At 29.5% G+C, this 26,013-nt stretch overlaps 3 protein-coding genes across 3 annotated transcripts; 1 reads left to right on the forward strand and 2 right to left on the reverse strand.

The window, feature by feature from the left end:
- The first annotated feature begins 1,112 nt into the window (after positions 1-1,112).
- Positions 1,113-6,119, forward strand: LOC105646299 (protein SRG1). The gene is made up of 4 exons (XM_012232126.4): positions 1,113-1,395; positions 4,623-4,870; positions 5,219-5,543; positions 5,630-6,119. The coding sequence occupies exons 1-4, from the start codon at positions 1,171-1,173 to the stop codon at positions 5,876-5,878; spliced, it is 1,047 nt and encodes a 348-aa protein (XP_012087516.2). The 5' UTR covers positions 1,113-1,170; the 3' UTR covers positions 5,879-6,119.
- Positions 6,120-15,085: 8,966 nt separating this feature from the next.
- LOC105646284 (caffeoyl-CoA O-methyltransferase) lies at positions 15,086-16,289 on the reverse strand. The gene is given in 5 exon segments (NM_001306037.1): positions 15,086-15,379; positions 15,541-15,672; positions 15,769-15,913; positions 16,030-16,109; positions 16,200-16,289. Coding segments are annotated over 5 exon segments (741 nt in total).
- Positions 16,290-23,439: 7,150 nt separating this feature from the next.
- On the reverse strand, positions 23,440-25,576 carry LOC149495507 (uncharacterized). The gene is made up of 3 exons (XM_089723181.1): positions 24,440-25,576; positions 24,041-24,339; positions 23,440-23,947 (listed from the first exon to the last, which is right to left on the reverse strand). The coding sequence occupies exons 1-3, from the start codon at positions 25,574-25,576 to the stop codon at positions 23,440-23,442; spliced, it is 1,944 nt and encodes a 647-aa protein (XP_089579307.1).
- Positions 25,577-26,013: the final 437 nt, after the last annotated feature.

A 26,013-nucleotide genomic window follows, 5' to 3' on the forward strand; every position in this document is an offset into this window, starting at 1 on the left:
ATTCAGTTTGCCCTTTTTTTTTTTTTTTTACAGTTTAATCTCTGAACTTGTATTCAAAGAACAAAAACACCCGATGTTTATGAAAAATATTTTTTAATATTTTTAACTAATAAAAGTTATTTAAGAAGTTTAAAATTAAGAAAGAAAAATTAATTAAAGACACAACAACAACTATAAAAAAATTATATTGTCTTAATTTTTAATTTAAAAAATAACCAAACAAAATATTTGATTTAAAAATTATAGAATTAGAAAATATTTGATTATATGAACATTTGGTTTAAAAAATTTTATTTTTTTATTATTTAATTATTTCTTAATTGTTTGATCTAAATGAAATATTTCGTCATCTTTTAATTGTATTTTGATTTAAATGAAAATTCTTTTGAGTAATAAATTAAGCTTTTTATTTTTATTTTTTGTAAGTTTAAGGGGGTAAATTGCATAAAAAGTTGATTTTTGGCAAACCGAATATTGCTCCCAAATTCAGGGAAAATTGAGCTATATTCCAAATCTAAATTGCTTAGACAAGAGCTCTTAAACTGTGATCAAATGAGTCTTCTGCTCATCGTGATTACTCTTACAACCCCTATTTTCACACGATAAAAAGTAAGTATTCAACCTCCATCATTATTTTCATTTGTGTATTTGATCTTTATAATATCATTTGTCCTCCAACCCCTATTTTCTTTCTGATCTCCTGTTATTTCTTTCTTAACATCTAGATCAAACACTCCTCAAATCTTAATAATAATTTATTTTCGTTAAAAATGTCTCTAAGTTTGACAAAAATTAAAAAGAATATTTCAAATTAAAAAATTTAAGAAGCTTCTAAATAGATTTTGACTTTCAAAAAATGAAATAAAACATCATCATCTCATCAGCAGCATCTCACCATGAAAAAGATTTGGATAAAATGTCAACAATCACTATGATCCACATAGATAATTCTTGCAAGTTCAACCATATACATTTTTCATTTTGAGATGGCATTATTTTAGTGTAAAAAAAGTCAATTTTCTAGAAGTGTGATTTTTTGACATAGCTTCGATGGTAACATCTTGTCTTGGTTTATATATATATAGTGGCTGCCTAACTCTTTGCAGTGTCCACTCCATAAAAATTAGCAACTTTGTCTCCTACACAAAACATAACATAAAATTGCAGGATATGGAAACAAAAATGGTGAATCTTGGGAGCTCTCTTATTGTTCCTTCTGTTCAGGAATTAGCTAAAGTGCAAACAGATGTTATTCCTCCAAGATACATACGCCAGGAATCTGATAGTGGTGTTTCAGTTATGGAGATTCCAGTTGTTGATATGCAGAAGCTACTCTCTCAGGAATCTGAATTGGACAAACTTCACTATGCTTGCAGACACTGGGGTTTCTTCCAGGTATATATATATGTAAATAGACACCAATTATCCATCTTTGCAATGGCTAACCAATCACTGTGCTATCTTCAGTTATATGCTGATCTATATATAGGGTATGTTTATCAAAATTAATTATGTTGGTAGCTGTTGGTTGTTTTAGTAGGGTTTAGCTGTTTAAATAACTTTTCATAAAATAGTAAAATCTAAAGTTTTGTTCGGTAACAACTTTTTAAGTTGTTTCTAGCATTTTGAACAGTCAAAACACTAAATGCTATATTATTTACAATGTTTGGTAATATAGTGTTTGAACTAGTTTTTATAGGTTAAGTTAGTGTTATATAAAAAGTTAATCCATGTAACATTTAACTTTTAACATTTTATGAAAAAGCTACTCAAACAGCTAACAGCTAAGAGTTATCAAAACAACTAATTTTACTAAACTGACCCTAAATATTAGAGGAGTTAACTTTTTATAAAATGCCTACTTTAAACTTTAAAAGTTACTTCAAATGTTATGTTACTGAATACTGTAAAAAATATCATTTAATGTTTTGACTAAAAGCTACGTAAAAAAACTGTTTCTGAACACAACCATAATCTTGTTAATATCAGGCATTGAGATTGAAAATACTTATTAAGAGAAAAAAAACGTATGTTTTAGATAACATTAAAAAAATGTTTTGGATAATGTTGAAAAAAGAAATTTAGGATTAATATTTAACTCCTTTGAGATCTTTATAATTATAATATATGAAAGTCCTTCTATCATGAAGATAAAAATTTAATATGAATTATATATATATATATATATATATATATATATATATATATATATATATATATATATATAGAATGAGGTTTTTCAAAGTGAGTCCTTACCAATTCACAAAAGAAAGAGTAAGCTTTTTTATTTTTTATTTAATTGCAAATGTATAATAGATATTTGTTTTACTTATGTGAAAGGAGACGACCAAAATAAATAGAGGGTACAACCACTTATGGGCCCATAAAAAAAATTTATATTATCTATTTTTAGCTTTCTAGAAGAACAAAAGATTTGATTGATCTCATAACAAAGACAAAAACCAATACCAACAGATATTTCAAAGCCTACCACCAGTAGATTTCATGCTAGCTGTAATAGCAACCAAAAGTTATAAAATAATGCTGTAGGAGAATATATAATTTAACCCTTAGAAAAAAAAATTTTATGGCGCTCTGAATTTTAGAGTCGATCTTATGACACTTTGAATTTTATTATTTTTTAAATAATTTCACACCTCCTATACTAAAAATATAAATCTTTTTAAGGTTTTTTTGCTTTATAGGCAAAATGTTAATTGATATGTGATTAATATAACTTTTGGAATAATATCTTTATATTTTTTAATTATTCAATAAGTGTTTAATCAATCTAATTTATAAATTTAGGTGTTTAATAAGTCAAATAAAATATTTAATAAATCTAATTTTACGATTTGAAATGTTCAATCGGTCAAAGTAAAAATTAAGGATGTCACAAGATTTTTTATAAAAAGACTTACTTAAATTTATATATCTTTCGCCAAATGTTCGGCTGCCACGTAAAAAGAAACAAATTCTCTTCCACTCATTGATTGGGATAGGATGAAGGAATCGCCATCATCCCTTTAAAATTCTAAAATTCTAAATATTTATTTTTCATTTGTTTCAAATTATTTTCTTATTTTCAGAGAAAAAGTTAATTTTTATGTTTTTTATTTAGTCCCTATTATTTTGCATTTTTATCAATAGAACCATGTATTATAATAGAATCTGTAACTTTTATTTTTCTTGCTTCTTGATTTAAAGATTAAATTTTGATTAGTTTGAAAATTAATTTAATACAAGCCAATGAATTAAAATAGAATAGCATGAATTATTTAATAATTAATATAAGTGTATATTAAAAACAAACCTGAGAAAAAAGTATGTTGTAGTTATAATAACTATATATTTTTTAATATGTGTGAATGCCAAACTAAACCAAGAGTTATGGGATGGAAGATATTTTTTAATATCTTCTAATTTTATTCTTATCTTTTTGGTATCTCCACTAAATAAGTATTAATTGTTTAGATAATTAACAAGTTATTTAGGATCTATTTGGCGATATTAATTGTTTTAATATTTAGGATCTGTTGGATAATATTAGTTGTTAATCATTATAGTAATTTTTGCAGTTAGTTTTTAACTGATAGTGTAGCTATTTATATAGCGGTTTAAATTACATAACTTAAAATGATGGTAAGAACATTAGTAAACGTTATCTAATGACAAGAAGGACATTAGATAACTTAAAACGTTAATAGCTGTTTTTATATAGCTATTTATACAATTTTTACTAAAGTCTAAATGTTGAAGGTTATTCGTGGAAAATATATTATTAAACGATAATATATAAATTGTATACAAATTGAGCTATAACTTTTTATAATTTTTTTGTAATAAATATAATTCTATATCTGAATTCTATTTATGCTTAAGGAATTAAATAACGTGAAATTAAAGAATTAAATAAACATATATTTTGATTTTATTATTAAGGTAAAAAAAGAGTGAAAATTAAATTTTTTTTCATATATAAAACATGTTCTTCCCTCACAAAATATCCTATCATGTTTGTGGCTTTGACTATTCATAGATGCATCTCTCTTTTTTTCCACTAGATATGAATGGTCAAATTTGACTCGTGGAAGCTGATTCAACAATATATAGATCTTTTTGTTAAAAGGGTAATATATTGTAGTGCATTTAGTAATTTTTGTTATGGCTATATTATTTTTATTATTCAATTAAAAATCATAAATACAGTTTTTAATTTAATTCTTTATTTTTTTGAAATAAAACTAAGTTCATGTATGAGAGAGAGACAAGAAATAATTTAATTCTTTAATATTAAATAAGAAAAATTACCGAATTTAGGTATAGAGCCTATATGGAGCACTCTTGAAATTTGGTAGGTAGCATTTATTCCCTCCGTGAACCCATTCAGTGTGAATTCAAATTAGTAAAGTCCTAAGTCTTTTATATCGTTATGATTTTTTTTTTTTTTTTTAAAAGTGTTTTTAAGCAAGCATTTGTGATAAAATGATTTTTACAAATAATATTTATAATTTCGAGAAATTATAATAAAATTAATTTATGTAATGATAAATAATAAATTTGATTTAAAGTAGCAAGCTATAGTGAAATAATTAATCTAACATGGCAAACATTTTTTGCAGCTGGTAAACCATGAGGTGGAACATTCACTTCTAGAGAAGATAAAGAAGGAGGTTAAGGACTTGTTCAACCTCTCAATGGAAGAAAAGAAAAAGTTTTGGCAATATCCAGGAGAAGTAGAGGGTTTTGGGCAAGCCTTTGTTGTATCTGAGGACCAAAAGCTTGACTGGGGTGATCTTTTCTTCATGGTCACCCAACCAATTCATGCAAGAAAACCCCATTTATTTCCAAACTTCCCTCTTCCTTTGAGGTCATCTTTATCTTCTATATTCTGTCATTCTTTATTTTTCTTGTTTTAGCTAACTGGGGCAAGCATTTGGTTCAATCTAATCAAACCAATATAAAATCGAATAAACTAAATTTTTTTTATAAGAAAAATTGAACCGAAACAAATTGTCTATATAAAGAGTCAGTTTAGTATGGTTCAATTTTTCGGGTTTTGACCTATTTTTCAGGTTAAATTAATTTGGTTTTTAGATCTTTCAAAAATTGAACCAAATAGAAAAACTTTTAGCTTTTTCCTATCAAAACTAAATTACTTGTTTCCATTTAGTTAGATAATCTAGTAGCTAATCAATTGAAACTTATCTTGTTGTAGAGACACCTTGGATACTTATTCAACAGAAGTAAAAAATTTAGCCATGGTTATTCTAGCACATATGGCTAAAGCACTACACATGGAGGCGGACGAAATGAAAGAGATTTTTGAAGATGGACATCAATCAATGAGGATGAACTATTACCCTCCATGTCCTCAACCGGACAAAGTCATTGGTCTTACACCACATTCAGATGCCACTGGTCTCACAATCCTCCTTCAAGTTAATGAAGTAGAAGGTCTCCAAATTAAGAAGGACAATAAGTGGCTTTCTGTTAAGCCCTTCCCTAATGCCTTTATCATCAATATTGGGGACATTTTAGAGGTATTTTACTATCCTTGGTAGTATTTTCTAGGACTCATAATTTATTTACGCCTTCTTTAATTATCTTGCGTATGAATGACATGCAGATTGTGACCAATGGGACTTACAGTAGCATTGAGCACAGAGCAACAGTGAATTCAGAAAAGGAAAGACTCTCAATTGCGACATTTTATGCTCCAAGATATAGTGTTGAAATAGGGCCAGCATCCAGTTTGATCACTAAACAAACTCCACAATTGTTTAAGAGAATAGGAGTTGAAGAATATTTTCAAGGCCTATTTGCTCGTGAACTCCATAGCAAATCTTATCTTGAAACCCTGAGAATAGTAGAATAGTTGCTCAAAATTCAATTATGCTTACTAGACAAAATAATCGTCAAATATTATATCATATTTATATATGCAAAAAGTTGGAATATAATTTTTGAAATGCTTTGATAACATTCAACTAGAAGCTAGTAGTTAATTATATATGTTAGTGTATATAGCGCTGTAGCCAATTACGCGGTTACACATGGACATTAACATTTCATGTATTATAGATTTTAGTAATTAACAAATGCATTATTTATCTTAATATTCAATTAATGAAACTGACTAAAGATAAAGTCCATGAGATTATATTACTTTTCAAAAGAAATTATAATTATAAGTATATATGAAATACCTATAATTATTATATTCTTTCCTTTATAAAAGAAAGTAGTTGTTTTTATAGGTTAAAGTATATATGAAATACCTATAACTAATATATAAGTATTTATTAATAATGATAAGTTCATTGAATTGACTACATAAAGAATCCATAAAGAGTGTATGGAAGACTCAAATGATTGTTACATAAGTGATATTTCGACTTGATATCACTAATCTATCTTATATAAGGATTACTATATTTTAACTTTTGCTACATGTGTTTCTATTCATAAGTAATAAATAAGAACAAAATGGATAAAAAAAATTACATATCACCTTAGATAAATTAGTAGAAATATTCCACATAGTAGTGATTAATTATGAAATCTTTGCGGAAGGTGCTTGTTGACCATGATTTCAGCACCAGGGCATGGGAACAGGCCTAATTCTGGGTTCCAAGGTATAACAGGCTGAACTTTACGGCACAATGGGCCTATCCATATCACCAAGATGTAGGAAATTTTTTCCATGGTTCTAACACGTTAAGAATAAGTTCTAGAATTCAAAAAATTCAATATGGATAATATAAAACAAAATAATAGATAGATAAGAAAAAAAATTTAAATAATTCAATGTGGATAATCATATGTTAAATTAAAAATATTAAAGGCATAAATATAGAATACAGAATCCCGAAACATAAAGTTACTGATAAATGCAAATAACACATAAATAAAATTAAATGTTCACTAAATTAAGGAGGACAAAAAATCAACTAAACTAAATCTAAACTTACTATTAATTTTTGTTTCATTGTTCATATGTCTGTCCCTTGGTGCGTAAACTTGCCACGGTTTCAAGCATTTTTCCTTAAATTGCAATTTGAATAATTGAGATTTCTTATTGAGACTATCATAATAAAAGCTGCAGATGGAGATTAATCACCATTTTGTATTCCAATAACTCAATCCTAATAAAAATTTTGTAGAAACTGATCAATAAACAAAGCATTATGTAGTAATTGTGATTGATTAGGAGAAGAAGAAATAAAAAAAATTAAAAATAATGAAAATTTGATTTAAGAGGATGAATATCTTTATAGTCCAAATAAAATTTAAAAATGAACAATAAAAATACGAAAAAATATATATAAAAGAGCAATATAAAAATAATACCTGATCAGATCTAAGCGTCGTGTTTTTTCCAACCTTTTTCAGTTAACAATGATATCAATGAAAAATCAAATAAAAAAATAAATGAACCAATAAAAAGAATTATGTACTAAAAAAAAATCTTTGTAGTCCAAATAAAATTTTTTTAAAAAAAGGATAAATATATGAAAGAGCTAATGTTACCTTTGACGAAGAAAAAATTGTTTTTAAATGAGAATAAAAATAGCAAAATTTAATATGAATATAAATAAATATAAATATAAAGAAACTACACAATAAAAAACAATCGTTGAATCAAACTGAATAGTTTGAGGTTTGAAAGACAGAGAACAGTAGAGTTATATATACAAATTTCTAAAAAATGGAAAATATTTTTAGATTTTTAAATAAGATTTTTAGAAGATATGGATTGGATTAGTTAAAGTGATTATGATAGAGATTTAGAATTTGATTTTTTTAAAATAAATTATTAGTGATAATAATGTAAATTATATTATTTTTAATTGGCAAATAATTATTTTTTTTGTTAAAAATGAATTAAAAGACTAGAAAATTAAAAAAAAAAAAAGGAGAGAAATTCTAAAACCGAAAGATGCCAAGTAGCATTTAAAAAAAAAATTATGCTTCAGAATTTTATATATATAGATTTTCCACGTAGACAGTTACAGCCAAAACTAATATTAGAATTATGAATGAAGGCCTAATTTTAATAATTTTCCACGTAGACAGTTACAACCAAATCTATATTTTAATAATTAAATCATAACAACTATAGTAATGAAGGCCTAATAATTATATTTCTAACTATAAAACTTCATTTTATTCTCTTTGTAGATGACAACTAAGCCTTATTTATTCTCATTTTAATACAGTCAATTCTTATATTTTTTTATATTATACTTTATTTATTTTTGTAACTATTAAATATTGTTATTAAGCATAGTTTACTTCTTTTAATTGTACTTCTAATTCCTTAGATTACATTATGGAGGCACAACTTTTTAGCATTTGAGCATACACTTTAACTAATGGCCAAATAACTAAATAGAAGTAGTTTCAGTTTTACTTAATAAAAAATTAAAATGGATCATCCACATATTTAACTAAATCACTAACCTAAAACCAATTTAGGTTGGTATTCCATTGCAAAAAAAAAAAAAAAAAAAAAAAAAAAAAAAAAAAAAAGTACCAAAATTAAATGGATCAAGTTGGCGACCTAATTTCCAACTTGAGTTAAGCCTACGAATCTATCCTCATTAAATATTAGTATTTTTGGTACGGTAGGTAGAGTGACACCAATTGGACACACATGAAATTATAACAAATTGTAAAAAAAGACATTGACCGATCAATATTATATATTTTTTATAGCATTATTTCAATGCACATAACAAACGCATACAACAACTTCTTCTGCTGACCCAAATTTAAAGACACCGTTATATAAATTCACCCTTCAATTTTATAACTTTAATTTTATGGCACCTTAAACTCTATGGATGATCTATTATGCATTTGAATTGTAAATGTTGGGTAATATTACACACATTTCAATACTAATATCAATAATGTTTGGGCTTTTTGATTTTATCTATAAAATATCAACTTGATATATAATTAGCATGACTTTTAAAATAATAATTTTTATAAATTTCAACTTTTAATGAGTGTATAATTAATCTAATTTTACAAGTTGAGATGCTAAATAAAATAAATTTGAAAATTGAAGTGTTTAATAGGGGACCTAACGACTAAAAAAAAACCTGAACTTTGGCCCTTTTAACAATTTTGGCTAATTCTTGTAATTGCTACAATTGATACCGCGAAGTAATTTTTTCTTAACAATTGTGGCCTCCATCCATTAATCGTTACTATTATACTGATGTGGCCGTCAGTGGAACCCTCGATATGATATTCACTTACTGACTGTAAATTTACAAGGTATAATTGTTAAAAGAATTTGCTAAAATTATTAAAAAGGCCAAAGTTCATGATTTTTTTAGTCAATTTCAAGAAAAAAAACGTGATATTTTTTTAGTCATTTGAAATTTTCAACACTCATGTTATAATAATTAAATATTAAAGAAGATATAAAAATTTAATAAAATAATCAACATAGTAAGAGAGGGAAAACCAAATATTGTATAAATAATCACTCGTAAATCCGTTTAATTCTAAAAATGATAGTATTATTTGTAGGAACATCTTCAATAACATTATCACCTTAATTAAATTCCTTTTCTTTAGAAGGATAACATCAAATACCTTTACACTAATCTTTCTTGAGAAATTTATATATGAATGTAAATTTTTATCAATTTTCATTATTGAAATTTATTATATTTTAATCGTAAAGTTTAGCACCTTCGAATTTTCAAGTTATAATCTCCTTTTTCAAATTTTTTCCTTTCTTTATTTTGTGTCATATAATTATTATTTTCAATTAATTCTTATTAAAATGAAATAACTTTTTAGCATAATCATTGGTTGTTATTAATTATTATAATATATCATTTAAAGTAAAAAATATTATAATTAAAATTTATGAAATATTTAACTATATTTATTAAATTAAATTTGAATATCATAAGTTACAAGATTATTTATTGATAAATAAATTATATAAATATTAGAAATTAATTTTGATAAAAAAAAAATCTGAATATATTGTCAAGTTGTATATGCACTTACTACTAAGCTATACTTTGATGTGCATGTGATAATCTTGACTAAAATTAGTAAACTAATAAACTTTGGCCTAATGAATAAAGAAAACCCTGAACTTTGGCATTTTTAAGAATTTTAGCCAATTATTTTAACAATTATACTTTGCAAATTTACAGTCAGAGAGTCTTATATCATAGCGAGAGTCCCACTAACGGCCACATCAACATAGTAGTAACGGTTGATGGATGAAAGCCACAATTTTTAAGAAAATATTAATTCGCGGTATCAATTGTAGCAATTAAAAGAATTAGTCAAGATTGTTAAAAAGGCCAAAATTCAGTTTTTTTTTTATCATTAGGCCTTTAACATGTGTAATTTTATAAATTAAAGTGTTTGATAAATCAAAATAAAAATTGAAACTGCCATAAAATTAAAATAACAAACTTTAAAGGTGAATTTATGTATTCAACAATTTAAAGCAAAACATAATACCCTTCGATTGTCAACCAAGTTATTGTTCTTTTACTTGTCACTTTCAATTACTCCATGGATGGCATGTATGTAGGCGTAGATTGACTTTTACATGTATTAAAACAATTTTTTTGATATAATTAAGTTATTTTTTTCAGATTTTTTTAAAATACTTCTCTATTAATGATGGTAATGTATATAAATTACACTAAACGGTAGTTTATTAAAAATTAAATAATAAATGGTATTTTAAAAAAGAAAATAAAACTATATTTTACGACAAATGAAAAAAGAAAAGTAAATCTATATATATGGCATGAAGGAAGTATTAATTATTCAATAATTATGGCATGAACAATAATTGCTTTTTTTTCTTTTTCTTTAATATATTACCTTAATAAGAAAAATACACGTTTGTCCCATAATAATAGGCCTACGCGTATTTTTACACATTAAGAAATTGTAGTTTTTATGGTTGTATATTTTCTCTATGACACCTTTATTTAATAGTATTAGATGACTTTTTTATTATAATTAGAAACCCTAAAAATATTAAATTGTGATTTTGAAATTCAAGACAAATATTATTGCTAGTTTACTAATAACTCTATTCCAAAATATAAGCTGTTTAAGATTTTTGCACAAGAATTAAGAAAACAATTAATTTTCTTGAATTATAACAAACTCAAGGATAATTTGACCTAATTATCTTTTCTCTCAAAATCAGTAATTACTTGTAAAAGCATTATTGTATCTAATGTAAACAAGGTTAATATTGAAAAAATATCGTTTATTACTTCTTAAAATACACAAAACAACTTATATTTTGGGACAAAATAATCATCCAAAAATGACATGTATTTTGGGACAGAGAGAGTACTACCTCCGTCCCTAAATATTTATCACATTTGAAAAAGTATTATGTTGAAAAAGTATTATGTTCCAAAATGGTTTCAACGAGTAATAATTTTTTCCGATATTTACCATTTGTATATGACCAACAATTAATGTTTCAATTCCTCAAAATAAGCATTTGGATATATTAAATTAAAGGGGATATAATCAATTTACTCAATAATTTATTGTAACTTAGACAAATTTAATATTTTTTTAAGGGCGTGAAATTCCAAATGTGACAAGTATTTAGAAACAAAGGTAGTAGCATTCTAAAATACTCCCTTTGTCCCAAAATATAAGTCATTTTGAGTATTTTAAGGAGTGATAAATAATATTTTTTCAATGTTATCCTTATTTACATTAGATATAATAAATACTTTCGTAAGTAACTATAAATAATAATTTGGTCAAATTACCCTTAGTTTTGTTATAATATTATTTATCACGTTGAATATTGCTTGCTTGATGACAATGCCAATTAAATAAGGGTATAATAGAAAACTAACAAATATATTAAAGTCTTCCAAAGGAAATCAATATATATATATATATATATATATATATAAGACATCTTTTCCCTGTAAAGTGCCAAGTGAAATTACTGCATATTTCCATGTGGAATGAGAAAAGTTGTAGTGCTATATAGGACTAGAAAAGTGAAATTATGACACATAGGATTCCAAAATGCTTTAATTTGTAAATAAATGTAAAGCATAAATGTTAAGACATAATAATCAATAATATAGTAAGAAATAATAATCATTTAACTTAATAAAATTAAATAAATAATTAGCAAAAAATAGTAATTTCAAAATCATTAATTTTTATTTGACTATATAAATACATAAAATTAAATAGAATATTTTATTTTGTAACATTATTATTATTATTATTATATATTTTTCAAAAATGATTTATTATCATAATTACAATTTATAAAGTTTTTAACTACATTTATTAAATTAAATTTAAACATTGCGTAATCTAGAGTTATTTATCTACAAATCAATTTAATAAAAATTGAGATATAAAAATTAAATTAAATATTAAAAATCAATATTTAATAAAAATTTAGATTAAATATTAAAAATTAATATTTATTAAATTATCTATGCATAGCATAAATATATAACCATAAAACCACATAGGATTCCATCTTTTAATTTATCATCATTTGAAATTATCAATAATAAAAATTTGATTAAACAAAGGAATAAATGTTTTGATTTCAATTCAAGTCGTTTAAAATTAATTTATATAAACATTTTGCACAATGAATCGCTTGGTAAATGTGATGAACGATATAATATATATAACATTATTTTAAATATAGTTTTTAAATAACTATAGCTAGAATATGTTTTTCACAATGAGAGTTTTATAATACATTTTACTTTATTTAAAATTTTTAAATTGCAATTCACTAAATAGTTTCAAAGTTGAAAATTTTGTGATATAGTTTAGATTAGTTGAATTTATTTGCATTTTCGAAAAAAATTAGTTGAATGGAGTAATAAATTCAAATAAAATTACACAATATATTACAATAATAAAATTAATAATATTATAATTGAGAAAATTTAAAATTAATAAAAAATTATATATTAAAACCATGCATAGCATGGATATTTACATTAGTTATTTGTATTTTGGAACGAATGAAAAATAAACGTAAGAACTATTATTATGGGATGGAAGGTGTCACGACCCGTAACCATGGCCCCAACCGGCACTAAGGCCCAGGTAAGTTTAAGGGCCCGAGACTCGTAGTAGGCCTAATTAAAAACAAATTCAATTATATCAATGTAAATTCTAAGTATTAAGCCCATATTGCCATGCGAAAATAAACCTCATATTCATATTATAATTCAGCCCCACGTTGTAACATCTTAAACATTTACAAATTAGCCCGGCTTACAATACATCATATTTATAATATGGTCTCACAGAATTATTATAATAATTGATCCATTTATTAAACCAAGCTTAAAGAGAGAAAAGTTGCTTAACACATTGCCCACTTAAGCACTTGATTACAACAATCATATACTCATATGTTAATACCATAAGCTATAATTCAAAGAGTCAATTAAAATGGGTGCTGCCAACCCAAGGGAATCAAGGTTTCCTAAACAAAACCCTTACACTATATGCCAATTACCTCACTTCCCAATATAAACTAGATTATTAATGAGAAAACTAGAATATCCTATTATTAACAAATTCATATAAATAACTTATTTTGAATGTTATCAAAATGTAATTACTTTGCTAACTAGCTAATCAATTCTTGCTAAGATTGTATAGTTCTTGTTTTATCGACTTTCAGCTATTTTTCAGCCTGAAGTCTAATTTCCAAATTTCCGTCAATCCACAGTTCGAGTATCAATTGATATCAGATAGTAAAACTAATTATATATTCATACTCTACACGAAAAATACAATGTTCTGCCTCTGGGAAACTCCGGTCACCGGAGCCACCGCTTTCGCCGCCGTCTACGGTGGCGGGAGGGGTGGTGGTTCTAGAATTCATCAATCAACGCCAAATCCTATTGCAAATCCCAACTAGAACGCGATTTTATGGTCATTTTCTACCAATTATGTCATTATCTATCAAAATCCCAACTTATAAACCAATTAAAACATAAGTTCAAATTTTCCTAAAATTTCCGATTATTTGCAAATTAAGCAAACAAATGACTTGTAAAGGCATTAGAAAGGGATAGTCAGCCGACCTCGTTGGTGTCAGTCATCGGAATTGTTCGAGGTGGCCGGAGTTGATCATCGCAACCTCTCTGTCTCCCTCTCTCTTTCTGTCGGGCGAGAAGTAGGCCAAGAGCAAGGAATGGGTCGGATGGTTGTAACCGTAGGGACTAGAAGCGAGGTTCAGGTGGCACGAATGGCGTTCCTTGCCGTTGATCGGTCTGAAAATGCGGGAGGAGGGGCTGAGGGTGCTGCGATCGCAGCTTCCTGCGACAGCCGCGCTAGCTACGCTAGCCTGAGTCAACAGAGGTGAGGGCGAAGGAGAGCGGCACGGGAACGGCAGCGGGAGGCGATGGGAATGGCACTGGCTTCAGGTGACCGAAAAGGCAAAAGGGAAAAGGGGAGGGGGGTGGAGGTCGGCGCTGAAGGGGATATGGGGAGGTTTCTAGAATTGTTTAGGTTTTGATTTTTTTTTTTTTGGTTTGGTTTGATTCGGGTTGGGTTCAGTCCAAATCATGGTTTTTCTGTGATTTTCATTTCTTTCATGGGTTTTACATGGTTTGTCGATTTTTCATTTGGTTCTCTACTAGTTTTCATTTAGTTGCAGGTTTGGTCAACTACAAAAATATATTTGCATTTAATTTTGCTAAATAAATTTATAGGATATTAAATTTATTTAATTTTAAATAATATAATATCCTACAATGTTATTGGTTTAGAATTACTAATTAAAATTTTACATGAAAAATTTTTGAAAATAAAATTCCGGTTGTTTCAAGTATATACACAATACATGAAAGGAAATTCGAGTCATAAATAAAATTTTCATTTGCTTCGAAATGAAATTTTTTTTTTTTTTTTTTTTTTGAAGAGAAATAAAATTTCTCAAATACATGTTGAAGTTGGAATAAAAAAAAAAGTAAAAATGGATACATAGGGCTTGTTTTATGCGTCACAGATCAACGGTCAATATCAAACACATCGATAATTTATCTGATCACTGAATCCGACGGCAGAGAGTGATTCCATCACCAACCGGAAGCATGCAAATCTCGATTCTGGGGTCCGCAGGAAGAGCCTTGTTGAGTTCCCAAACAAAGTCTCTGTAGTACTTAACATACTTCCTTAGAGGCGCATCGGCTGGTGCAACTACAGATCCATTCCATAGGGTGTTATCGTACCCGATCACACCTCCAACCTTCACCAAATCAATCAACCTCTTGTGGTAGTTCAGATAATTATCCTTATCAGCGTCCACAAAGATGAAGTCAAATGTCCCATGGTTCTTCTCCTGCAGTTCACCACACAGAATTACTTCAATTTGTTGATGTAAAAGTAGCATTTCCAAGGTCGTGTTTGGCTATAGAAATTAATCTCAATTTATAGAAATTTTTTTGAGAAACTAAAGCATAATTTAGGTTGTACAAGAAAATGACTTAGATTAATTCTTACATCTGCAACCATTTCATCAAGAACAGGCAAAGCAGGGCCTTCTCTGAAATCAATCTTGTGAGCAACACCAGCTTTTTGGATAATAGGAAGACCCAATTCATAGTTCTCTCTGTTTACGTCCATGGCCAAGATCTGCATCAAATCAGAAAATATTTTATTAAATTTTTTATTTTGTTAATTACTAATAGGATTTGCATCTGGGTTTCTGAGATGTGATTCTGTAGTTACCTTTCCATCATCAGGAAGAGCAAGAGCAGTAGCCAAAAGAGAATAACCAGTGTAGACACCAATTTCCATGGTGTTCTTAGCATTAATAAGCTTCAAAAGCATGTTTAAGAATTGCCCTTCATCAGCAGAAGTAGTCATGATGTTCCTGTGTTCGTTCAAATCCATTTGTTAGTATTACTGTTCATTTGAAGTGAACCTACCCATTCATTTCAATTACAGATTCATTTGAAATACCAAACAATTAAATATCAAGAAGCAAACCATGGGTGTTTGGCAGTTAGCTCTCTAAGCTCCTTCATGGGTTCAGGCTCTCTTGGATAAACACTAGTTTCGAGTATGTACTGAAAGAAGAACAATAGGTAATAGGAAAAGTTAATACCCAAAGAGAAAGAAAACCATATGTTCATAACGAGGGATTCGAAGATATAAACCTGGTAAAGAGCATCGCTCTGCAAAAGGCTCTTGTGGCCAACTTCTTGGTGCCTCCCTGCTTGATTTTGCTGGTCGTTATTGGCAGCCATGGCTGGGGCTTTTTGTTCTCTGTTTTTGGTTTTCTTTCTGAACTTGGCGATGAAAATGGTAATGGATTAGGCAAGATCTGCTATGAAGATGCGAAAGAAGAAAGGTATATATTGGGAATGGAAGTCCGGTTTGAACCGGAATAGCAGGGTGGTTGGACCGCCAGCCAACAGGTCGGGGGTTGGTAAGGTCCTAGAATAATGTTGTTATATGGGGCCCACAGTGGAGCCCGCTAACGCAGGAATACAAATGGGAATTTTCAATGATTGCATTTAATAAATGTAAATGTAAGTAAGAAAATAACAATGTTATAGGTTTATGGACTCAATTGTCTATTTGTCCTTGCACGGTAGGTGAGATAACTGTGATGTCATTTTCTGATTTATGACGTCAATATTCTTCCATTCTTTATTTTCACTTTCTCCCAAAATATTTCTATATGATATTTGTGTAAATTAATTTTGAACAATTACATTAAAAAATCATTGAACAATAAAGTCAAATAGTTAATTTTTATTTAATTTTTCATTTTCAATTTGCTTCTCTAACAACAATCTTCCTTTCATGTCAATTAGACGCAAGTTAATTGATTTTTCTACTTATGTGGGTGCAGGAGGTTTCATATTTAAGATTTCCCCTCTATAAAAATTTTTACTAATTTGATGAATAAATGAGAGGGTCAATTTTGATATATAGATTGTAATATTTTTTCGACCCGTCGAGCCTCCCAATAAATAAAAAATAGTTTTGCTATCATGAGGTAGTAAACAAAAACTAAGTCTACAAAGAATAAAACATGTAATTTAAAGTTTTATTGAGTAACATTTTTTAAGAGAATGTTTAATTTTGACACAATAAAGGGATGTAATAATAACTTTTTCATGCATATATTTTGAATTTTTGTCTTAAAAGAACAGGAAAAGGTTAAAAGACCAACATTCATTATTTCTCTAAAAAGGCACAAGAAAAGAAAATGATAAATTCATTAACAGTCAACGAAAAGGTTTCTGTTCTGTAATGATCAGTTAACTTAGTTTTTACCAGAGAAAACAATGAAAACATCTTATAGTATTTTTTTAGAAGCTAAATAGAAAAATATTGAAAAATGGATTTCCAATTCTCTATTTAAAGTAAGTTATCATTAATGTACAAAAAGCTATGCATGTTGACACATGCTATACTTGAATCTTACAACTTTAAAATTTGTTGCTCAATTTTTTTTTTCTAAGAGGACAGCGGATGCTAATATGGATTGTGGCTGATGTGTAATATGAAATAGAAGGTGTAAATAGTGATATAGCTGAATATCTATTTATAAACGTTGAATTTTAAAAATCTTTCCAATGCACTACTTTCAAATCATCTTGCATCATATTTCTTATTTTCTTTTTTAGGTCTATAATTTAATAGGCAATCAAATTACTATAGAGCAATAAATACTCACATTGTCGAATATACAATCTAGAAATAGAAAATGTACTAGATAATGTGTATTTATTTTTCTAATATGTCAGTTTGACATGCCAAATAAGCATTAGCATTAAAGAACATTTAAAAAAAAAAGAATATCAAATACCAATTAAATTTTTTTTAAAAATAGTATATTACACTGTATTATATAACTATTTCTTCTATTATAATAAGTTTTATTAAATTAAAATATCTAAGGCGTCACCTACTTTAAAGAAAAAAATAATGCTCAATTTATTGGTGTGATATATATTTACTCAAAAATCAATTTTTTATATAATTCCCGCTCTAAGCTGACACTAAATAAATAAAAAGGTGCAAATTTTTGCCTAAAAAAAAACTAATTTTTTTACAAATAAATTTTATATCACGTCCAAATTTAAGGGATAAATTGAATTTTATCTCTTAAAGAAATTATGGGAAAATCCCAATCAAATTTCAAGAGATTGATAAATTACATATTTAATTTTGTCAGTTGCAATATAGTCTTACAAAGCAAATTATGCAAAATAAGGTGAGAAATTAATTTGTTTATCAATTAAGTAAATTAGTAATTAGATATTTTATATAATATATATATATATATATATATAGTGGTGGGGCCAGCAATTCGCAGTTGGAGATGGGTGCATGAGTGGGTAGAGTAGCAGAGAGCTGTTATGTGGCATTTAGAAAGGGACAATTTGGGCAGCGCATGCCGGAAGAGAGTGGGTGAGGGGCAATGCTTTGCATCTAATCTCTCTTTTTTCATTTTCTGTTCACCTTTTGATTAAAAAATATTTATAAAATATATACATGTGTTAGGTGGTTAATTTTAGTTTTATTTTATAGGGCATGCATTAAGATATTTTGTAGCACTGAGGCCCCAAAAAAAAATATTGGCTTAAGGGCAAATTACTTTTCACCTATTTTATCTTAATGTTATGTAAATATTGATGGATATTTTATTTTATACATATATTAATATTATTTCATTCATAAAACATTATCAAATTTCATTTTTGATAACTTACACTATTATTATATAATCCAAATAGTAATAGTATGTAAAAAAAAAATTATGGAATTATTTAAATTGCTATGAAGTTATGCTCAATATTTTTTAGAAAAAAAATTATTATTTCCTTGTTTCTTGATAGTTACACATGGTATCTAGGTCTGTGTTCGTTTAACGGTCCATAAATTTAACTAATCTTTACTCGCCTTCGGAAATAAGGGGGCTGACTTGAGTGAAGTTTGCATCGCGGAGAATTGAACTCATGACTTAAAACTATAAGTAATTAACCCTAAAAGAGCTCTTTGAACTAACCCATTTAAGTTTATTATTTTATTGTTTAATTACACTAATTTGATAATACATATTTTAAATATTTAAGTTGTATAATAATTTTTTTTCTCAAAAAGATTTGTATAAAAACTAATTACATTTAAAATTGATCATTAGAATTTTGTAAATAACATAATAAATTTTTTTTGCCGAGTCTATTATTTTTATTCATATAATTATTTTTTACTGCTTTTATTTTGCAAATAATAAACAATAATTTTTATTCATATAATTATTTTTTACTACTTTTATTTTGCACCGAAACCCTTAATTGATTTGGTGGGTTTAGTGCAACATTCTTTTTCTATATCATGATAAATATTAAATTGATAAATAATTTTCATTGAATTTTAGATTTGTAAATAATTTTTTTGAAAAACATTATTTTTATCAAAATCACGTGTTAGAATTTAAGACTCGCGGTGACAAATCTCTAAAATAATAATAGAAAAACATTGATATATCAATTTTAATTTGTTTTTGCAATATATCAATGTTTTTAAATTAATTATTTTTTTTTCAAAAATATTTTAAATTAATTTTAATATAATTAATTATTTACGGTCAGATTAGCTTTTTCACTAACTTATTGAATTTAGAATAAAATTATCCCTTGCTGCAAAGCTAATCAAATAATTTCAGTGTATTTGGCCTGAGAATAAATTAAAATAAAACAAAAATCAATTTTTTTTATTTACCATAACATTTTTTAAAAGTGATCCTTGTAATATATCTGATTGAGCCTATAAATAATTAAATATCATCCGTTTCTCCTACCTTTGCGGATCTGCCTTCTGTTTTTCACGTGCCTTTTGGCAACAGACCTATTGGACCTCAAACAAAGAAATAATTTTAACGCTTGGAATCTTCAAAGCTAGTTTTTTTTTTTACTCTGAAATTTCACTCGCCTCGAATATGTCCACTTTGAATACCACTGTACAGGAAAGACTCTTCCAACGTGACAATTTTTAAATGTAGTTTTATTTAATCACATATAACATACCTAGTTATAGAAGGAGAGTTTAGTATTTGTTGATATATTTTAAGTATAGATAAAAGTGGAGCAAGAATTTTGAATTACTCAGACTCAGACCAATTTAAAATTTTACTGTCTATGCTCTTTTTCCAAATTGGTTTAATTGCTCGTACTCACTTCAAACTCAAAAATACTTTTTAAGTAGTAAATTTTAAATTATCTGACTACGAATCCGGTTTTAAAGTCAAAATTCAATAAATCACATCAATATTTCCACAATAACACTCAAATAGATAGAAGCACGCACGATATATATAATTCAATAGAGCAAGCAATAAATAAATAATGAATACCCAAAAACTACATCTACGGTGAAAAAGTTTTCCATCTTAATAAATATTTAAGGAAACTGTTTATCGTCAAACTGAAAAAAGAAACTAAAAGGAAATTATTATTTAGGTAAGAAACCATTATTATTTAGGTAACTGTCCTTTTCAATGGCAATGCTTATGATCTATTCGCTGATAGCTTGCAACTTACAAGAATGTTTAAGAATTATGATTTCAAAAAAATATATAAATAAATAAAAGAAATTTTCAGAATTTTCACATTTTTATCTTTTTTTGCTATCAACAACTAAAATCTAAAAATTAATTCCAACAGGAAAATTAAAATAAAGCAATGATTGGAGAAATGGTATTTTGTTTAAATAAATAAAAATTCTTGTAGAAAGTGAAGTCAATGGTTGGTGAGGAGAGAGAGCGAGTTTTGTTTTGCTTTGAGTCAAAGCTTTAGGGCTACCAACCACAACCAATAAAATCCACGTCAGCTAGTCTTTGTAGGTGGACCGGTGGTGCCCTGTCTTTCTAGCTGGTCCATGTGGAGCATTTTTAACTCGTTAACCTTGCTAGTTGATAGAGAATCCTAATATTATTATTTTTAGGTAATTTATATTTTAAATTAATTACCTTTATTATTGAATGCAGAGTTTATTTGTAAGTTTTATTAATTTTGATATAATTTTTAATTTAAATACAACTAACCCTATAGAATTAAAATTATAGAGTTTTAAATGAATTTTTATTTATATCACATAGAAAATTGTTGGATTTATAAAAGATGATCATTTAAAATAAGCTTTGTTACCACTTCAATTTCTTGTTTGGTAGAAGCATGGAGCACTTTAAATAAGGTGTATGAATCACGATTACTAATTAAATTGGTGAAAATTCTTATGACTTTTCATACAAGTGAGAAAATCAATCAGACCACATTTGATTAGCAAACATATATTAAACACCAACTGAAATACATTAATTCATTTCTGTACTTTTTGTGTAAAATATTTTGACACTCTAAATTTTGCAAGGACTTATTATTCACAGATAGCAAAACGCAGAGTTTAAACGCAAAACATAGAGTTTTAGCAAATTTTTTTTTTTTTTTGAAGTTAAAATGAGAAACTTTATTATGAAATCAAGAAATCAAGTAGAGCAGGAGGTGGTACAGAATTCCAATCCCCCAAGCCTGCTTCGGAATGTGTTCCAATTGCTAACGTATGTGCAGCCACATTCGCAGACCTATAAACAAAATTACATTTTGCGACTGATATCTCAGACAAAAGAGATTTACAGTCCTAAATTATCAAACCAAAAGCAGACGAGTCATTCGTATTATCATTGTTGATGGCATTTGCAACTCACTGAGAATTGGTTTCCAACAAAATATAATTCCATCCGTGATCCTTGATCCAGCTTAAAGCTTCTCTCACGGCTATGGCCTCAGCCACTTTAGCATTGAAATAGCCCGGAAATCTCCATGCTTTGCCAACAATAAACTCAGAGGCTAAATTCCTAACTATTGTGCCAATACCCACATAACCAGAAGCCACTCCAGTTGAAGCATCCGTGTTCACCTTTAACCAGTTGAACGGAGGTGGACTCCATGTATGATTAGAGAATACTGGAGAGGGAGCACCCAAACCATGAAGCTTAGCTTCCTTCCATGCATGCCAAACTCCCGTAGCTAGTAAAATAACCGCCCTTGGATTCCTGCTTTTTTGACGCCAGACCGTATCATTTCTGGTGACCCATAATGCCCAACACACCATAGAAACATAACTCAAATTCTCCAATGTCAAGGATGTTGAGGCTTGCTGAAACCACTCCCCAAAAGACAAAGCCGAAGACCACCGAAACCCAATATGGGAAAGAGTCCAAACTTGTCTTGAAAAAGGGCAATTGATATAAACATGAAGATTAGTTTCAGAATGTCCAAGACATAGAGGGCAAATATCTTGAAGGTCCACCTTTCGAGAACATAAATTCCTCCTACAAGGGAGAACATCACATACTGCACGCCAAATGAAATTAGTAACTTTGGGTGGAATCTTCATCTTCCACAATTGAGTCCAACTGTTAGGAGGCATAAATTGGGACGCAAGAGGATTATGCAGAAGTAACCTGTAAGCACTCTTGACTGTGTATGTACCTTTTGTGTCAAATTTCCAGCAAACCCGGTCATCTCCCATGTGATTACTTAAATGAATAAAGAGGATACAAGCAACATCTCTTTCATTGAATAATCGATGAATCCGCTCGACATCCCATCTTCGTTGCACAATAAGATCCGAAACCAGGAAAGCATTACTATCGTGTGGTTTAGGAGTAGAGATAAAAGAACACTCGTCGTCACACAGCCAAGGAGAATCCCAAATAGATATGTTAGAACCACTACCAACCCGCAAATATAATCCCTTTTCAATCAAACTCTTAGATCCCCAAATGCTGCGCCAAACATAGCTCGGATTGGAGCCGAGATCAGCTTCCAGGAAGCTACAATGCGGAAAATACTTTGCTTTCAAAACACGTGCAGCCAATGAATCCGGGCTTACCATGAGTTTCCAGCCCTGTTTACCTAGAAGAGCTATATTAAATTCATGAATTTTTTGAAATCCTAGCCCTCCGAACACCTTCGGGATAGCCATTCTGTTCCAAGCTAGCCAATGAATGCCCTGAGAATAATTCTGCCCACTTCCCCACCAAAATCGATTCATGATACGTTCCAATTCCGTACATAAAGTCTTGGGTAACAAGAAAAGACTCATAAGATAATTAGGTAAAGCATGAAGAACCATTTTTAAAAGGATTTCTCGTCCTGCACGGGAGAGAGACTTGAGCTCCCACGAGTTTAAACGCTTCCACATTCGGTCCTTAATGTAATTGAAAACCTCCTTCCTATTCCGACCCATATGTGACGGTAAACCCAAGTAAGTACCTAATGTATCCTTTTCCGTAACTTGAAGTAAGGAACATATTTGATTTCTGACTTGCTGAGGTGTATTAGCGGTGAAAGTAATGGAAGACTTATTGAAATTTATCTACTGCCCTGATTCTGCCTCATACATAGCCAAAATATGCTTGAGAGATCGTGATTCCTGAACCGAAGCCTTCAAAAACACCAAACTGTCATCAGCAAAAAATAGATGAGAAATTAATGGTCCACCCCGACAAACCCGAAAACCACTCAGAGTACCATTCTGAATAGACAGCCGAATCATGTTTGATAAACCTTCAGCACAGATGATGAACAAGTATGGGGATAGAGGGTCTTCCTGACGTAAACCCCGAGTGGGGATAATGGGCCCAAACTCTCTGTTATTCTGCAAAATCCAGTACTTGACCGAAGTGAGACTAGACATGATAAGATTAATCCATAGAGCATGAAAACCCAACTTAGTTAGTATCTGACGAAGAAAGGACCACTCCATTCTGTCGTATGCTTTGCTGACGGCCATTTTGACAGCTGCAGAAAAATCAGAACCCCTAGTCTTCCTATGAAATGCATGTGAAGCTTCAAAAGCAACAATATAGTTATCCTGAATACTCCTACCCGCAATAAAGGCACTCTAGCTTTCCGAAATCAGAAGAGGAAGAATAGAGCGAAGATGATTTGCAAGCAGCTTAGTAATGATTTTTAACAGAACATTGCAAAGGGAAATCAGTCTCAAATCAGTCATAGATTCAGGGGAGGATTTCTTTGGAATCAAAACCAAACCAGTCACATTCAGATGATCAGGAATACACCCGCTGTGAATTATCTCAATACAGTTCTGAGCAATATCGTTACCTATAATGTCCCAATAGCCTTGGTAGAAACCAGGATTGAACCCATCAAGTCCCGGGGCTTTGTCGGCCTTCATGTCGAACACTGCTGCCCGAACATCCTCAACTGAGTAAGGAGCTAACAAGAACTCATTTTGCTCCTTAGTGATAACAGGCTGGGTAAGATCGGAAACCAATGTAGAGGTGCAGTTTTGGAAAGCAAACACATTAGTAAAATAACTACCATTAGATCCCCTAACCCGGAGTTCAAGTGACACCAATTTCTAGATTCATCTCGCAAAGAAGAATTCGATTCTGTTCCTGTCGGGCTGAAGCTCGTCTATGGAAGAAACGGGTATTAGCATCCCATTCACGTAGCCAGAACTTTTTGGCTCGCTGTTTCCAAAAAATTTCCTTTTGTAACAATAATTCCTGATACGTATTTTTCGCTTCCAGAAATCGGACATTATCCCTTGCGGTACGAGAACCTCGTGTAGCTGCCATCACAGCCATGCAAGTCGCAAATTCACCCTTTTGATAGTGGCGAAGTTCTTCCCCCCAAACCTCGAGAAGTGCTTTGCAGCGAGAAATCCGTTCAGCCAAGGCCATACCCGCTGTCTCTAACCAACAACTTGTAACCAGATCCTTACAACCAGCCTCCCTCCTCCAGCTATTCTCGAACCGGAATCGTCTAGCCTGATCCCTAGGCACAAAGTGGCGTATTTCAAGGTAAATCGGATGATGGTCAGATGAAGACTTATTAAGAACCATAGCACGAGCTTGAGAGAAATTTCGTCGCCAAGAATCAGTGGCCAGAACATGATCAAGTTTTGCCTCAATTAAATTGCCGCTAGAGCGACCATGTTCCCAAGTGAAGGCATAACCAGACATAGGAAAATCAATCAAATGTGCATCCGAGATAGCAGTTTGGAATCCCCGAATAAGATGATTAGGCTGAGCTCTACACCCTCTCTTTTCAGACGAAGCAAGAATATCATTAAAGTCTCCTAAAAACAACCATGGCAAGTCGCTGTGAGAAGCTAAAACCCGAAGTAACTGCCAAGAATTATTTCTTCTGGTTCTATTTGGGTCACCATAGAAACCTGTGAGCCGCCAAACACCAAAATGAGGCAAATCCACTTCAACATCTATATTTCTAGGCCTGGAACTAATAAGATTTACTGACGAAACACCCTTCCAAAGTAATGCCAAACCACCACTATGGCCAACACAATCAATATTAACAAAGCCATCATAATCTAATAAAGATTGTATTTCCGCAATTTTATTAGAAGCACAAAGGGTCTCAATAAGAAAAATAAAATTTGTCTTCTTATCACTAATGATATCCTGTAAAGTACGTACTGCACGTGGATTACCCAGTCCACGACAGTTCCAGCTTATGGTACTCATGTCTGATGGCGGGTCGGACTCACGAAACCCACCAATAGCCCCATTTTTTGAACTTGAATTGATGTAAAGAGTTCTTTGTCTTTGTCAAAAATAAGACTATCCTATTCCGCACCATTGACTAATAAGTTAGTCACCTCCCCCGAAATTTGGTCTTTATCCTCCATTAGAAAACGACAAAATCTAAACCAAAATACTCTCCAGGAAGAGAGACGGAACAACTCTCTAGGAAGAGAGACAAAACAACTTCAGAATCAAAACTGCAGATAATTAGAAGCAAGAAAGACAACTTGCAACATGTTCACGTTCATAATGTAGCTCCTTATTCACTCTATCATTTTTACAAACACTTGGCAGGCTTCACTCTGTCATTTTTACAAACACTTGGCAGGCACATATTTCCATCGAAAATATAACATCTTTCTCCATTTAAACCAAAT

This window comes from Jatropha curcas, chromosome 6 (genome assembly GCF_041381405.1).
Source record: "Jatropha curcas cultivar XTBG-Jc1 chromosome 6, XTBG_Jcur_1.0, whole genome shotgun sequence".
NCBI lineage: Eukaryota > Viridiplantae > Streptophyta > Magnoliopsida > Malpighiales > Euphorbiaceae > Jatropha > Jatropha curcas.